The 17,204-nt window shown below is 43.3% G+C and overlaps 1 protein-coding gene across 5 annotated transcripts in view; it reads left to right on the top strand.

Moving 5' to 3' along the window:
• Window positions 1–14,604, top strand: part of Rnaseh2b (ribonuclease H2 subunit B) — a 56,933-nt gene extending 42,329 nt beyond the window's left edge. For 4 of the 5 annotated variants that reach the window (XM_052191240.1, XM_052191245.1, XM_052191242.1 and 1 more), the window contains exons 10-11: window positions 1,792–1,872; window positions 3,471–4,096. In XM_052191240.1, the coding sequence (XP_052047200.1) occupies window positions 1,792–1,872; window positions 3,471–3,584 (195 nt within the window). In that variant the 3' untranslated portion in view covers window positions 3,585–4,096. Of the gene's footprint in view, window positions 1–1,791; window positions 1,873–3,470; window positions 4,097–13,920 lie in introns of those variants that run through there. The other variant, XM_052191244.1, reaches the window with a different exon arrangement.
• Window positions 14,605–17,204: the final 2,600 nt, after the last annotated feature.

Here is a 17,204-nt window from a genome sequence, read left to right as displayed (position 1 = left end):
GTGCCAGCTCTCTGTGATGTGTTTTTAAATCAATTTGCATGTATATTATTAATATGTATATAATATATTCTGCTGGCGCTCCTCCACCCTCTTCCACCCTCTTGCTTCCCCCACTGCTACCAATCCCCACTCCACTCTCTCATCTTTTTATTTTGGTTTTGGTATTGCTTTGTAGCCCAAAGCATTTAACCATTTCCTTCCCCCCAAATGCACTCCCCAACCTTGTGGGCATGGGCCTGGAGCTGTCCCCTGGAACCTGGGTAGCTTACCAGTTGCTACATCAAGAGATGACAACAACTTATTCTCTCCTCAAAGCCCTCAAATGCTATTAGTTGGCCTAGGTGGGACTGGGACCTACAAGTCCCACTGTGTCTGTGACTGAACGCTTCCTACTGGTGTCATGTCCCTTCCCTCTGCAAGCACGTGCAGCTGTTACAAGTTCCTGAGTGACAGCCATGCCCTCCGTGTAAGACAGTGGCTCATGGCCCTCCTTTCAGTGCTCTAGCTCTTTCATATTTTTGCCCCTTGTCAGTGCTGTTCTCTGAGCCTTACAGGAGATGTAAGGCACATTCTGTGGATGTCCCACAGAAGGCTGAGCACTTGATAGCCATGTGTTCTCAGAATATTGACTCGGCACCATGAGTCTACATTAACTGTGATTGCTTTAAAGAGAAATTCCTTTGGTCAGGGTGAAGGACATTCCTAATCTAGAGTCATCTCTGACGTGTTTTTGGCTTTTGCAGCCTCTGCTAGGTCTCTGACCTGGACACCCCCCCTGAGTCAATGGAGAAATACTTAACCATAGAGAAGGGACACAGACATCCTCATGCCTTCCTGTTCAATCTTAATATTGTCAGTAGTCAGCTCTGCTCTTCTGACTGAAGGCCTGTGTGGTCCGTGTGCACCTCCATGCTGTGCCTGCATGGGAAGGTGCATTCTTTTAACTTTTGAGACTTGCCTCAGCTTCCAAAGTGCCAGGATTGCAGGCACGTGCCACCACGCCTGACACACAGCCATTTACTCTGTTCAGGTAGGTCGTCATTGTACAGGAAGCCTGCCTTGGCTTTTGACAGTTTCTTTGCTAGAGATTGCTTTGTGGCCAAGAAAATCCCTCTTCCTGTTTCTTATGGCAAGCAAGGAATTTCAGAAATCCCGAGTGTCTTTATCTTGTGTCCTGGGGTCTGTGAAGGAGAAAGTGGGGATGAGTCTGCATTCTCAGGGGACTGGTGCTGACCTGCATGTATCTGGTTCTCCAGAAGGGACCTTGTGAAAGGCGAAAATATGTGAAGGTGTGGCTGTCCTGGGCCTAATGACAGGATGTATGTACAAAGACTGAGATTAACACACACATAGATACCCAGACACACGCATACACACATAGGGACATACACATCTACATATATATGTAAATGTCACTTTAAAAAGAGATATGAGGCAGGGCAACAAGAGGGCTCAGGGAATAAGGATGCTTGCTGCCAACCCTGAGTTTGATCTTTGGGATCTATGTAATAAAAGCAGAGAGCCAAGATCTTTAAGTTGTCTTTGTCTTTTACATATGTGCCGTGGCATGCACATGCCTGCACATGCCTGCACATAGCCATAAGTGAGTAAGTAAATGTACCCTGGTTAGGTTTGTTTCTGTTTTTGGTTTTCACTTGAGATCTTAGGCTCCCTGTCCTGCGATGCTGCTGTGTGTGGTTTTTGTGTGGATGAACAGGGAAGCAGCCAAATGGAAAGGAGAGGATGGCGAGAGGATGGACTCTGATGTGCTTCAATGCTCTAACATTGCAGAAACTAAAGGTGTCAGAGGAGTCTGTAGAAGCAAAAGAAGATTACACTAAGTTTAACACTAAAGACTTGAAGACCGGCAAGGTATGTGAGTCCGGGTGTGGTGGCATCAGGTGTGGTGGCATCAGGTGTAGTAGCATGCTGGCAGCCCCAGGGGCAGCTTGTTTCCAAGGATGACTGCCATGTTGACTGCACTTACGCTTCTGACCAGGAAAGTGATTAACTTGCATTTCTAACATCATAATTCATTCAGAATTGATCACAATAGTGAACATAATAGATTTTGCCAGTCCAGGAAAATCTGTGGTCATACAGAATGAGCCTGAATTTACCGTGTTCATAGAACAGTGGGCGAGAGAGAGAGGGAAGCAAATTCCCCAGGAGATTTTTTTTTCAATACTCCTGCCAAGAAGGGTCTCAGAAATTAGAGTAAATAAGAAACGTCCCAGTTCCACCATCAGCATCCCCCTGCAGCTGTCTGCTGAGTAACTTTTCTTGCTGGGTTTTTTTACCCATGTGTCACGAGTCACGTGATGCATTTATAACCTAGGTCTTGGCTCTGCCCTTTCGTTTAGCATTATGTAAGTGTGTGCCACTAAACCTCCCTCGACACATGGGAGGGGGCATGAGGCGCAGTCATGTAACTTTATCACTTCCTGTGTCTGGACATTCAAGTTAGTGTTTGTTTGTCTGCCCCGACCACTTCATTACCCACAGTGAAAAAGACTCAGAGTTCAGAGTTTCAGGCAATTGAAATAGACAGCTAAAATGTTTTCCAGAAATACGGGAAACTAACTCTCCGATGCAGCCAGTGAGTGTCTGTCCTGCATCTGTTTCTGCCCTGAGTACTACCTTTATTTTTGAAATTTTGGCTTGCCAGGTGAGACATTGCCTTAACTAGAAAGGTCTGTTTTCCAGGCTGCTCATTGTCCCTTTGCATCTGTACAAGCAGTTGTGACCCTTGCCTGTCTCAGCGTTGTGAGAGCAATGCTTTTCTGTTGGTCTGTGAGAATTTATTCTAAATAAAGGCTAGTAACTCTTCATGACACATTCAGGGTACAAGAAAATTTCCAGCATATTTTTAGCCATTTTGCTTGATTTTTTTAGCAGTTGCAATTTTGTTTTTCTTCTGATAGGTATATAGTTTGCATTTCTTTATGATTTTCCCATTTTTTTTCTTCAAACTCGCCCATCCCAAGAAAAATTAACTCCCATTTAGATTTTAACAATGAATAGTCCTTATATCATTTTTGTTGTTGTTGTTTTGTTTTGTTCAATTTTATTCCTTGGGCTTTGGTAGCAGAAGAAATTCCAATTTAAGTTTTGCCTAAATAGCTCTTTCTCCCAGCAGTCTGTGAATCCACAGGCTGATTCAGAAAATCATTGTGAATTATTAATTATTCATCCATGGGTAACTAACCCAGGTGCTATGTCGCCATCAGTACCATGTCTGTATCGCTACATTTAATGCACCCTCGAAACGATGCCCAGAGGGAGCCCTCCTTGCGGCATGCAGCTCCTCAGACTGGAGTACCCCCCACTATCATGCCTGCATCCTGGGTGGGCAACAGGTTTGTCTGCCCTCTGCCACTCGTGCTCACTGAACCCAGACTCAGGCTTGTGTAATTTGCATGTATGATGATTTACAAATATTGCAAGTCTCTCTTTATTTTTATTAACAGAAAAATAGCAAAATGACTGCAGCTCAGAAGGCTTTGGCTAAAGTTGACAAGAGCGGAATGAAAAGTATCGATGCTTTTTTTGGTGCAAAAAGTAAAAAAAGTGGAAAGATTTGAAGCATCAAAAATAAAATCCAGTGAAGCAGAAACAGAACTTGCCTCTTGCCTATTCTGTCTTGTCTCTTCTTGCCGCTGCCCTGCCCCTCAGTTACTACACTGAGAACCGAGGTGATTTCGCATCCTGCTGACACTTGCTGCGCTGAGATTTGTTGTCTGACAAACACAACCTTTGTGGGAAAGTGATTGTGAGAGCTGCTGTCCGGGGCCTTTGGGACATTTGCCATAAGGAAAAGTCACCAAGTGAACAGGTCACAGAGACACAGCTTCCCCAGGGAGGTATGAGTGGTGCCCGGCTGCTCCCTGCTCTGTCCTGCATGGCTCCGGCTGAAATGAGCTGGACAACAAAACCGTGCACTTTGGTAAATGTTTATAATTAGCCATATCTTCGTATGAATTCATGTTCTTCGAAAAAAAAAATCAATAAATCAAAATTGCAATCTCTGACCTTTCCATTATGCAGACACAACTAGATAATTTTCTTAGAATAAAAATATTTTCAAGAAATCTAATCATAGTTTGGTTGCTTTTTTGAGACCATCCTTTTGTGAGCATGTCCCAGCATCCCGGGTATTCAAGGATAGGCTTGTGAAGGCCTGGGCTGCAGCTCATGTGGGAAGGGGTGTGGGGCACTTGCCTTTCATGCTTGAGGGCCTAGGTTTAAGCCCCAGTACTGCCAAAAATAAATACATGAATACTTCTTAAAATTACAGTAGAGCTAAGTATTTAGATATTTAATTATTGAATGACCATTTTTCTACACAATTCCTGCACTTAAGGCTCAGGGTCATGAGGAAGAAGGGGCAGAAAGGTTGTAAGAGTCAGAGGATCAGGACTCTGCTGTGAGACTGTGTCTTATAGAAATGACAGAAGAATGTCATCATGAAGTCGCACCAGCATGGCTGCTGTGATGGTTTGTGGCACTATCAGGAGGTGTGGCCCTGTTGGAGTAGGTGTGTCACTGTGGGTGGGCTTAAGACCTTCCCCCCTAGCTGCCTGGAAGTCAGTCTTCCACCAGCAGCCTTCAGAGGAAGATGTAGAACTCTCAGCTCCTGCACCATGCCTGCCTGGGTGCTGCCATGTTCACCTTGGTGATAATAGACTGAACCTCTAAAGCTGTAGGCAGCCCCAACTATATGTTGTCCTTGTAAGAGTTGCCTTGGTCATGGTGCCTGTTCACAGCAGTAAAACCCTAACTAAGACAGCTGCCTAAACAAGACCTGACTGGAACAGCATCAATATGCATGCTGTCGTGGAGGGGAAGCAGGGACTCAGCCTTAGTCAGAGATCCTGGGAAAGCAGAGAGATGGAGAAACTCTTTTCCAAGGAAGAGCACAACTGGCTATTCATTATCAGCTGGTCAGCCCTGAAAACACACATGCAAGTAAGATTATATAGATTGAGCAGATTGATTTATATATTTAGGAACATGGTGGAGGCAGTGTGGAGGTGTGTGAATATGTATGAGTTCCAGAACAGATGTGCCACAACACGTATGAAGGTCAGAGGAAACCTCAGATGTATGCTGGTCCACATTCTGCTGTATTTGAGACCAGATCTTTCTTGTTCCCTGCTGAGTACACCAGGCTGGCTGGCCTGAGAGCCTCCTGTCTCTGCTGCCTGCCCTGTCAGCAGAGCACTGGGTTCCAGGAGTTAGCTACTGAATATCACAGGGGTTCTGAGGATTTGAACCCAAGTGCTTTCCCCACTGACTCTCCCCTGTCCTAAGTATGGTTTTAACTAACATTTTCTTGATTAATAACAATGTTGAACATTTTATTCATGTAATTAATGTGTTGAACACATTAGCCAATCGTCGCAGAGAGAATTTTTCTTTTCCTTCATTCATTTGGGTGGTAGGCAGAAGCTTTCCACTGTGAATTATTATCAACCGTCATGTTAATTGATAAGTAAGTAGACTTTGTATCTATTCCATTATAATGTTGCACATGCTAGTGTTAGTTTGCTTCTGTTTTGTTTAGCTCATGTCTTTTTACTTATCCTCTCCATTTTCTTCTGTGAAGTTGTCTTTTCCCAGTGATTTATATATACTACCAACTCTAATGTTCGTTTGTTCCAGAAGGTCTAGTGAGAAACCCTTCAAGCTTGCGCTTGTAGAGTGTGTGTGTGTGTGTGTGATAGGCCTGTGTTTGTGGGTATGTATACATGCTACACATGTTTGTGGGGGTGTGGAGGTCCAAAGTTGGCACCAAGCGTCCTCCTCCATCTCTGTCTTATCCTCTGAAACAAGGACTCCCACGAAGCTTGGAGCTCACTGGTATGGCTGGGCTGGTTGAACATCGAGCACTAGGGCCCCCCTGATGCCCCTTCCCACGTCCAGTGCTAGGATTACAGATGTGTGCATCCACACCTGGCTTTCTAGGTGGATCTGGAAATCTGAATTCAGGTCCTCATGTTTGCACTGTAGGCACCGTACCGGTTGCCCACAGCCCCACTCTTCTGTCTTTGTAGTATGCCGCCACCATTGCTGCTTTCTGCAGTCAGGTTCTCGTCCTGTGGCTGCAGAACTCTGAATCAGACTTTCCCCAAGGAATTAGAAATTGCAGTCGAGACAGTAGGTGAGCACAGTGTTACAGCACGTTGCTATTTAGTATCTGTATCTAGGAAATGATTCTCTCTGCGTACAGTGTTTCTATATACACTTCTAAACCTACTCAGATTTCTGAGTCAGTACCCGCAGATGTATATTGATCTTCGTAGATCATGTATTGGGTTGAAAAGGCTTTCTTTTGTACCTAGTGCTTCAAGTCTTTAACAAATGTTAAATTTTATCAAATTTTGTATCTTTTGAGATGATCTTAAAATTTCTTTTAACAGAAATATCTCAACATCAGCATTATAGGGATAGAAAAGGTTAAAGCCTCTTCGCATTGCTAGGATAAGCCTGATCGGGTTGTGCTTATTCTTTCTACATACAGTTCTAGGCCTTACTTTCTAATATTGCTATAGATTTTTATATCCCTGGCCATGAGGGATACCAACTAGTTTTCTTTGCATATAATGCTCTTATCTGCCTTTGGTAACAGTATAAAACTGACCTGCCTTAGTTTGCCTTTTATCGCTATAATAAAGATACTGTGATTCAGGGAGTAGTTTAGTGGGGAGAGAGAGTTTTATTTTGCTTACATTCCTAGGCAACTGGAAGAGCCAAAACGCGCGCGCACACACACACACACACACACACACACACACTTTAATAACTTGTCTTCAGAAGGAATGTGGGAAAATATTTTGTTTCTTCCTTATGTATTAGAATTCACCAGTGACTGCTGGGCCAGGAATTTATGTAAAGTCTTTAATTGCATCTTTTTTTTTTTTGAAAAGCATTTTTTTTTATTGAAAAAAGAAGTAAAAACATTTTATGATAAAATTGAAGATTTACATGGAAAATATTTCTGATAAAATAGAAGAGATATAGAAAAACACGTTAAAATTAACAATTTTCATGGAAAATTAAAGAGGAGAAGTGGTAGATATAAAATATTGCTAAATTAATTGAAAAGGGAAGTAGAAACATTTTATGATAAAATTAAAAATCATGTGTAAAATATTTCTGATAAAATTATACAAAAATGTAGAGAAACATGTTAAAATTGAAGATTATCAGGGAAAATTGTATATAGATATAATAGTAGGCATAAACGTATTCCTAAGTTGATTGAATGTGGAATTATAAACATTTTAAGGGTAAAGTTGAAGATTTACATGGAAAATATTTCTGATAAAATTCAAGAAATATAGAAAAATCACATTAAAATGGATTATTTTATGGAAAATTATACAGATAAAATAGTAGACATAAAAACTTTTCTAAATTTATTGAAGGTGGAATTAAAAATATTTTGTGATAAAATCAGAGATTTACATGGAAAATATTTTGATAAAATAGAAGAAATATATAGAAAAACATGTTAAAATTGAAGATTATTCCTCCAAATCCAGCCCTAGAAAGGATAATAGATGGAAAACGCCAACACAAGAAGGGAAACTACATCCTAGAAAAAGCAAGAAAGTAATCTTCCATTAAACCCAAAAGAAGATAACCACATGAACATAAAAATAACATCAAAAGTAACAGGAAGCAACAATCAATATTCCTTAATATCTCTTAAGATCTTAAGATCAATGGACTCAATTCCCCAATAAAGACATAGAATAACAGAAATATTTTTCATGAAAAACTTCAGTTTTATCAGAAAATGTTTGTAATTCCTTTCAATTAATTTAGATTTTTTATGCCTACCATTTTACCTGCAGTGTTTTTCATGTGGGCAGGCATTTGTGTTCTCTTAGAGTCTGTATGAGATCTGCCCAGGATCTTCTAGCTTTCATTGTCTCTGGTGAGAAGTCTGGTGTTATTCTGATAGGTCTGCCTTTATAAGTTACTTGGCCTTTTCCCCTTACTGCTTTTAATATTCTTTCTTTGTTTAGTGCATTTGGTGTTTTGATTATTATGTGCCAGGAGGACTTTCTGTTCTGGTCCAGTCTGTTTGGAGTTCTATAGGCTTCTTGTATGTTCATAGGCATCTCTTTCTTTAGGTTAGGGAAGTTTTCTTCTATAATTTTGTTGAAGATATTTACTGGCCCTTTAAGTTGCTCTCTTCTGTATCTATAATCCTTAGGTTTGATCTTTTCATTGTGTCCTGGAGTTCCTGTATGTTTTGGGTTACAAGCTTTATGCATTTTGCATTTTCTTTGACTGATGAGCCAATGTTTTCTATAGTATCTTCAACACCTGAGATTCTTTCTTCTATCTCTTGAATTCTGTTGTTGATGCTTGCATCTATGACTCCTGATTTTTTTTCCAGGTTTTCTATCTCCAGAGATGTCTCACTTTGTGATTTCTTTATTGTTTCTACTTCCACTTTTAGATCCTGGATGGTTTTATTCAGTTCCTTCACTTGATTGTGTTTTCCAGTATTTCTTTAAGGGATTTTTGTGTTTCCTCTTTAAGGGCTTTTACCTGTTGACTGATATTCTCCTGTATTTCTATAAGGGAGTTATTTATTTAAGTCTTTTTTGAAGCCCTCTATCAGCATCATGAGATACAATTTTAAATCCAGCTCTTCTTTTCTGGTGTGTTGGGGTATTGGGACTTGCTGTGGTGGGAGAACTGGGTTCTGATGTTGCCAAGTAGCCTTGGTTTCTGTTGGTAGGGTTCTTGTTCTTGCCTTTCGCCATCTGGTTATCTCTGGTGTTAGTTGGTCTTGCTGTCTCTGACTGGAGCTTGTCCCTCCTGTGGGCCTGTAAGCCTGTGTCTGTACTCCTGGGAAACCAACTCTCTTCTGTCAGGGTCTGTGCACAGAAGGCTGTGGAGCCACCCAGCTCCCTGATGCAAATGGCAGCACAAAGACTTCTGACCCAGCTGCTCCACTGATCATCTGCTCTGTGTACTCCTAGCACTTCTCCAGAGAGAAACTCACCTCTGAGCTCAGAAGTGAAAGTGCTGCTGGGAGATCACTCTCTCCTGGCTGTCAGAAGGCTGTGGAGCCACCTGGCTCTCTGGTGCAAATGGCCCTGGTTTTGGTTTTTGTTGCTAGCTGTCTCCCTTTTATTACATTTTAATTGTCATAGTACTACAGCAGTTCTCCATTCCCCTTTTTGTGACAGTTTTAGTAATTTATCCTTTCTTTCCTTTTGTTTTTTTAAAATTTATTTTAATTAATTTTTTTAATTCGATATATTTTTTATTTACATTTCAAATGATGTCCCCTTTTCTGGCCCCCCACTCCCCGAAAGTCACATAAGTCCCCTTCCCTCCCCCTGTTCTCCCACCCACCCCTTCCCACTTCCCTGTTCTGGTTTTGCCTTATACTGCTACACGCTAATTATAAACAGTACTAGGTTTCTATCCCTGCATATAATGATTGATTATATCCACCCTCACCCTCTCTTGCTCCCCTCCATTCCTTGGATGTCTTTCCTTCACCCGGGCACCTCTGCTTTCTCGACTCCTTCCTCCCTTCCATTTTGTGGCCCATGAGTTTAATTGTAGTTGATTAGTGATATCTTCTAAAATTATCAAATTTCTTGACACAAGTTGCCCATCATTTGTGTTACCATCTGTGTGTCATCGGTTATCTGTGCCCCTCTGCATGTCTCCTAATGGTCATTTGCATCATTTTCCCTTTCTTGGTTCTCCCAGGTAGTGTGCCCGCTCCTTTTATCTCCAGTACCACCCTCATGTGGCTATGCAGTCTGAGGGGACTCCTGCAGTGGCCTGCTTTCCTGCTACACTTGTTCCAGAGTAGTTGCAGCAAGTCTTCAGATGGCTTCTTGGTTTTGAATTTGCTTAAGTGCCTTGAATTTTGGCTTTATAATTGTCAGGTTTAGAATGGTTTTTCAAATATTTCTGTTGTTTTCCCGTCTTTGCTCACCAGACCCTCAGGTTCCGGGACTCTATGTGTGCTTGGCCACTTGACCGTCATGTTGACCCCGAGTGTCTGCTTTCTTTTAATCCTTTTCTATTTAGACAGCTCCTCTGTTTTCGGCTGTACTCTGTTTTCTAGTATTTCATCCTCTGGTCACCTCAGTTAGTGCTATTTTTCAAGCACTCTCTTATCTCTAGGCATCCCTTGGCTTTTGTGTCTGCCCATTCCCGATGTCTGTGTTTTGCAGTACATTAAATGTCCTCGCCCACTGGCTCCACTGTCTTTGTTGTTTCTCGGCTGGTTTTTTGATTTTCTCTTTCCTTTTAGTTTGCAAACATGTTGTGTTTGTCCTAACTTACCAACTTTCTTACAGTGCTAGGAATTGAACATGGGTCCATGAGCATACTAGACAAGTCTATCAGAGAGCTACGTCCCAGCCTTTTTTCTCTTGAAATGGTTTTAGACTGATGATAGGAATGAAGCAAAAATAGTAAGGAAAGCTGAAGCCCTGAGTTCCACCATCATAATCCTTTGCATAGCCATACTGTAGTGATCAAAGCCAGCAAGTTTATGACATCGTGCTGTTAATCTGTGGCTTTGTGAGAGGTTTACCTTTCTAGTATTTTCTGATCCAGAGTCTATTTCATGATCTTATATCTTGTGAGACTCCCTATCTTGGCATTTTCTAATTTTCAGGATTCCTCCGTGGTTGTCTCCCATCCCAAGGCCCTCGGCCTTGTTTGAGAATAACAGCTGGTTCTTCTGAGAATGTTCCTTGCCTTTTAAGATACTCTGAACTATGCCACTCATGTGGCCATCCGTGGAACTACTAACTTCAGTCTTGCAGACACTGGATAGCTTTTTCACTTGGCAATGGTCTAGGTGCTTGACATGTAATAACTCATTTAATCTCTGTGACAGCTAGAGTTTCAGAACAAGGTGCCATCGTAACTAGGTGTACTAAATCCCATTAAACATACCTGGGAAAAGTTTGGTCCAAAGTTTGGGATGTCAAAGAAATCCTTACTGTAGATGGCTCATAGAGAGGTTCAGGTACTTCTTTTGAATGTTTAAATAGTTCATAATTTTATTCATGAATGTTTTTCAAAACTTTTAACCCTTTATAGAACTTGACACTTTACAGATGCCACCAGAGAGGGAAGGTTAACCATGGCTTGTTGGCTGCCTTAACATTCTTCTTTGAGAAATCCCTCAGAAAAAGGAGTATTGCCTCCATGAAGGTAATAGAAGTTTCTGCTGGGTCTTGGCTAGCTGTGGTACAACTCTTGACTTGCAGTCAACAAGAGGCTCAAACAGGATCTAGAGGGTGATTAGTCTTTTCCTTTCCGGTGTTGCTTTAAATTTCCTGTCTTTCTTTCTTGCCTCAATGACACTCTCTCCCCTTGCCCTTTGGAGACCAGCTCCCAGCAGCAGGAGCTGTGCGCTGCTCAGGTCTTTGTCCTTCACAGAGCATGGAGTAGCAAGAAGTTAAGCACATGGGAGTCCTGCTTTGTCTGAATAATTGGAAGGATTCAGTTTTCATGCTCTCTTCTGTACTGACATTCACACGCTGCTCAGGTTCATGAACTCTTTGGGCCTGTCACACTGGACCAAAGTTTTCCTAGTTATGATTAATAGGACTTTATAGTTTCCATAGCAGCCACAAATCATTGTTTAAGTTAATCTTTACAACCATACAAAGAGAGATACTGCCCCTGTTTTACCAGTGCCCAACATGAGGCCATGCAGACTATCTGCAACAGAGCCAAGATAACATCCTTTTTGAAATGCAAGCTCAGGCCCCTTCCTTTTGGCTTCCTCGAAGCTCTTACCGTGTTCTCTGTATAGCTGAAAACCATTACTTTAGTTTCTTTTCTATTGCTAATGGTGAATACTATGACCAAGAGCAACTTGAGGAAAGACCAAGGAAACTTATAATTTACCGTCCATTTTAGAAGGAAGACAGGGTAGCAACTCAAGGTAAGAACTGAAGCGAAACCACAAGCGCTTTCTGGCTTGCACTCCACGGATTGCTCAGCCTGCTTCCCTACACCCCAGGACTAGCTTCCCAGGGGCTGCACCCCGCCTTCAGTGGGCTGGGCCTTCCCACATCAATCATTCATCAACAAAATCCACTACAGGCTTGCCCGCTCACCATTTTCTCAGTTGGAAGTTTCTTCCCAGATAACCCTAGCTTGTGTCAAACTGACAGAAAAAAAGTAAGTAAATAAAAGAAAATAGCACAGCAATTAATTGTCACATGGCTCTTCCTGAGGACACATGAACAAACAACCCCGACAGGACACCACCAGCAAAGTAAGGCTGGGATTCCACTCATGTCCAGCCTTGTGAGCCAGGGTGTTTGGGGAGGATACTTACAGAGCTGTGAGTGGAGGACCCTTGTAGGAGCATGGATAACTCAGAGGCCCCTGGATTCTAGAGCTCCCTGAAGAAAGGCAGGCCCTTCACCCCAGCAGTTGTTAACAGCTTCTGTAACTTTGCCTGCAGCCTTGTGAAACTTCTAAGTTTTAGGAACTTCCTGAGATTTGCTAGTTTTGTTTACTTCCTGAGTCTTAATACACTCCTTCAAAGAGGAATGTTACAATTCAGAAGAAATAGCTACACAATAGCCATTTGTCCTAAAGTAGGTTTTTGAAACTGCTAGCTACAATGAAATTGCATATAAAATTAAATTAGTGTTGATAGTTTTCACAAAAGAAACCAAGGAATAAACTTATATTTTCTTACTCCTTAAGGACATGAGCTGAGTACCTGCTGTATGTCAAACATGATTCTAGGTATTAGATATGAAGCTGACAGTGTGAAAGTGTGGAAGACAAAAAAAGATACATGCCCTGGAGAAGTTTCTATTTCAGAGTGGGCAGGCAGATAGCCTGTCAGGAGCATGACTGTGGAGAATGCCACATGGGGACTGGACAAGAGTTCTGGATAGCAGAGAAGTAAAGGAAGGCCTTGCTACCTTTATGTCATAGCTACATTGTGGCATGAAAATCAGAGTTCCTCAACAAGGTCAGTTGTAACTTACAGCTTTGGAATAAACTGTTGGTAATCTTATACTCTGTAAAAGCCAGTTTACAGCTGCTACACATGCACAGTTGCATTCTTCAGGGACTTCTCCCTGCAAGTCTATACCTATCTATTTCACTAGATAATCGGGTATATGTATGTGAGGCTCATGCTTGAAAGATATTTGTTTTAAGGGGAAATGGAGAAAGAAAAACAAAAATCATTTAGGAATTATCAACCTTAGAATCACATTTTCATGTATTTCTGTGGTTTTGCTCTTTTTTCCACAGTGATGGCATCCATTTCTACACATGATATGAACTTTATATTATATTTTAAACATTATTTTATAGTGAAACTTGAAGGAATAACTTTTTTTGGTCAACTGGGGGAGGGGCAAGGGTGAATCTCCAGGAGCACACACCGTTATTACTTCTTTTTTTTAAATTGAATATTGTCTTCATTTACATTGCCAATGGTAAAACCTTTCCCAATATCCCCCCTCCCCAAAGGCCCCAACCCCTCCTCCCACCCCCTACCTCCACCTATATGCCCCTCCACCTGGGTCCTACCCCCCTTTGATTTCGCTTTGTTGGGGCCTCTATTGAGCCTTTACCTGACCAAGGACCACTCTTCCACTGATGCCCAACAAGGCCACATTTTTGGTTGGAACCATGTGTGCCCCTTGGTTGATGGTTCAGTCCCTGGGAGTCTTGGGGCATCTGGGTGACCAAAGTCATTGTTCTTCCCATGGGGCTGTAAACCCATTCAGCTCCTCTGGACCACCCTCCAGCTCCAGAGAGGCCCTGCCAGAGCCTTACAAACACAGAGGCCATTGTTACTTCTTGAGATCCAAGCTTTTCTGTTCTGTAACTGGGGCTTGGCCTCTCAGGTGACTCATTTCCTCTCCTCTACAGATGGCAACACAAAGGCGAAAAAGAGGCAAGTGACAAGTACTAAGGCCTGCAGCCCCCCCCCCCACCCGCCTGCAAGGCCTGGCTGCTTCCAGTGCAACTTCAGATGCTGCCACCAAGTTTTCTGCACTTCCAAGAGCGTTCTGCAACTTCAGGGGAATCACCGTCTGCCAGAAGCGGCTGTTAAAGGACCAGTGATGAGTGTGTTGTTTCCTAGATCAACCTTGGTCTCTCTCCTGGAAGCTCTCAGCAGGGTGTTCTGGGCTGGAGTTCAAGCTACCCCAGAGTGTGGATCTGAGGCACGTAGCTGCCCCCAGCTCTCTGCCCCAGCTCAGTTGGCAGAAGCATGCACATCTTTCCAATATGGCACCTCAGACAGCAAAAGGTTGAGAAGAGAAGGCTTCCTGTGAAATCAGGGTCGTTCCTCCAGTCTGACTTTGTTTTCGTCCCATGTTGGGGTGCCTGCACGGTTGACTGGATGACGTAAGCACAAGCATTCCTCCGCACTAGAGGCTCAGGCAAACTAAGCTTCAGCCTTTTAGAACACTTACCCCGAACCCGGCCCTTCTTTCCTTCTTACCAACTTGGCAGCTTCTAATGCAATAACGATGCCCAAATATGTACATTTTATGACTTTGTGGAGCTATAAACATGACTTTATTTTTAAAAGGTTTGTCCAATATGTGTATTAGTGTGACTCCTTAGAGCCAGGACAGATATGAGGGAGAGCTGGGAGTGAATGGTGAAGAGCAGTTCAGTGGAGAATGCCCAGCGAGGCTCCTAACGAGGCAGTGAGAGGTCTGGGGCAGAGGGGTCTGAGGTCCAAGTGGCTCTTGCACTGGGCACACAGCAGGGCAGACTGGCTGCCGCTCAGCTGACCTCTGCCCTTCAGCTGACCTCCCTTGTTCATACAATACCACCCCCACCCCCAACCTCTTTAGGAGATAGTCCTGAGATCTGACTCTCAGCCAAGTTGAGCCTCGTTCCCCAGGAATCCTGTTTCCCCTTGCCTCATTCCCAATTTAGAAATGAGCCTGAACCCTAAGAGGCTCTTGACACCTTGGTGGCCAAGAAATGAATCTGTCTCTCCAATCCAACGCTACAGAGCCAACGTGAAGGATTGGGGCTATAGATCAGTCAGAAGACTGCCTGCCTCACATGCAGGAAACCCCAGGTTTGATTTCTCCACAGCACCCCTATAAACTTGTAATCCCAGCACTGGAGCGGGATGCAGAAGGAGTGGACGCAGAATCAGATCTTCAAGGTCACTCAGCGACACACAGAGTTAGAGGCCAGCCTGGGATGCAAAGGATCCTGGTCTAGAAGTAAAGTCGTGTAAATCTAGAAGTAGGGCGTGCTTCCAGGAGGGACTGACTGCTCCTGAGTCATCTGTGCGAGCCGGGCTGTTACGGTGACACACACAGGGATGACTTAGAATCTAACTTGTCTGCCTTGAACAGTCCCGAGCACTGACTGTGGATGCGGGTCAGGGCTTATTTTGGCCCTTATTTTAGCCACCAGTACAGTGCTGCTACAGTCAGCTCCGTCCCTGGAACAAATCATTCCTGGCAGGACCTCAGCTCAGACGGTCCTATTGTTATTTTTTCCTCCAAAGACTTATCTCGGGAGCCCTCTGGATAGTCCCCATGGTCCCGAAGTGTGATGCTGGCCCAGTTATGACTGGCCTGTGGGTGTGGTCGTTGTTACGACGAGCTCTACTGACCAAGCATATCTCCCACCCTCGGTTTCTGTAGTGACCTCCCCTCTCCCTTACTCTTTTGTGTATCATGCTGGTGATATACAAGACATCCCTAGAAAACCTCTCTTAGTTCTGTCCCAAATTCACATTCAACTAGCCTCTGAAACTTAAAGACAAGACACTTCCCAGTGCACCTGTCTAAATTTTCACAACTTGGTTTGATTTTTTTTTTTAAATACAAGAAATTCATGAACATTTCCCACAAAAGGGCAGCTAGAGCAAAAGCAAGCCCTGTCTCCTTCGGGCACCGCCTAGGGCCCTGAATGACTGTCGTCTCCTTCCCTGTACATCAGATCCTTGTCTCAGTCTTCAGCATCTCACTGCTGTCCTCTTCTAGCTAGCAGCTCCGCTGCTGCTGTTTGTACAGTTAATTTCATGGAATTGCATCAACATTAAGAACCAAATCCCGTTTGTTTATTCTTTAGGAGAAACTCACAGGTAAACTAAAGCTGACCAACAGATCTAGAGCCTGATACCTTAAGCAAGTTCTTCCCCTCCACCCCACTCTCCAGGAGAGAGTCTGTTCCCTGTCTGCCTGGTCTGCCTGCCCAAGGCCAGAGAATATAAGACTCTGTTTCAGAGATATCCCATGGTGCTGGCTGTGCACTGGTTGTGCATAAGAGGATGGGTTAGAGAAGACAGATAAAGCAAGATCCCCCCTCTGCCAAATTGTGGAGGACTTTTAGGAAACCGTCATGCCCAGAGCTGTGGTGTGGGATGCAGGGGGTCCCGAGGGTGATACGATGAATGGGTACAATTTCTAGAGGTCCACACACAATGGCTTCAGAAGTGTGACCACTGCACTCCCTTTGCTTGTTCAGTAACACTCCCTCTTAGCAACCACAGCTTCTGGGAGAACCATGAGCAAAAGATCCAGCTTCACTTTAGGACTTCGCTGTTGTTGTAGTAGTGGTTACTACATACTAGTAGTATATGTGTCTATATATAGGCATGTGTTTGTGTGTGTGTGGGTGAGTCTATGTGTTACTGTCTCTGTGTATACATGTGTGTATGTCCAAGTGTGTGTGATTTGTGTGTCTTAGTGTGTGTGCACGTGTCTGTGTGTGTGAGAACATGTGAGTGTTTGTGTGTGTTTGTGTGTGTGTGTGTTTGTGCACACTCTTCTGCATGTGTGAATGTTGGGTGAAGGCAAGCCTTCAGCGCTTATCCTTACCTTTCTACTGTGTCTGAGACACGTCCACTACTGTGTAAGCCAACTACCTGGTTCCAACCTTCTAGAGAGTCTCCCGTCTGTTTCCTACATTTGCCTGCTGTGTCCAGCTTTTACACGGGTTCTGATGATCCAAACTCAGACCCTCAGGCTCAGCTGGCAAGTGCTTTGCTTACTGAGCCAACTCCCCAGTCCATGTGAGACTTTTAATAGAAGTTATCGAGGAAAGGATCTAAATTGGGAGGAAAATTATTGGAGAGCGATTATTTTAACTTTTCTTGGTGAAAATATAGCCAGTCTGTCTGCCTCTCTCTCCTACTCCTCTTTGCTTAGGAATGTTTTACATACACACGTGTA

The sequence above is a fragment of the Apodemus sylvaticus genome, chromosome 8, assembly GCF_947179515.1.
Source record: "Apodemus sylvaticus chromosome 8, mApoSyl1.1, whole genome shotgun sequence".
NCBI lineage: Eukaryota > Metazoa > Chordata > Mammalia > Rodentia > Muridae > Apodemus > Apodemus sylvaticus.
This window is presented reverse-complemented; position numbering and strand designations above follow the sequence as displayed.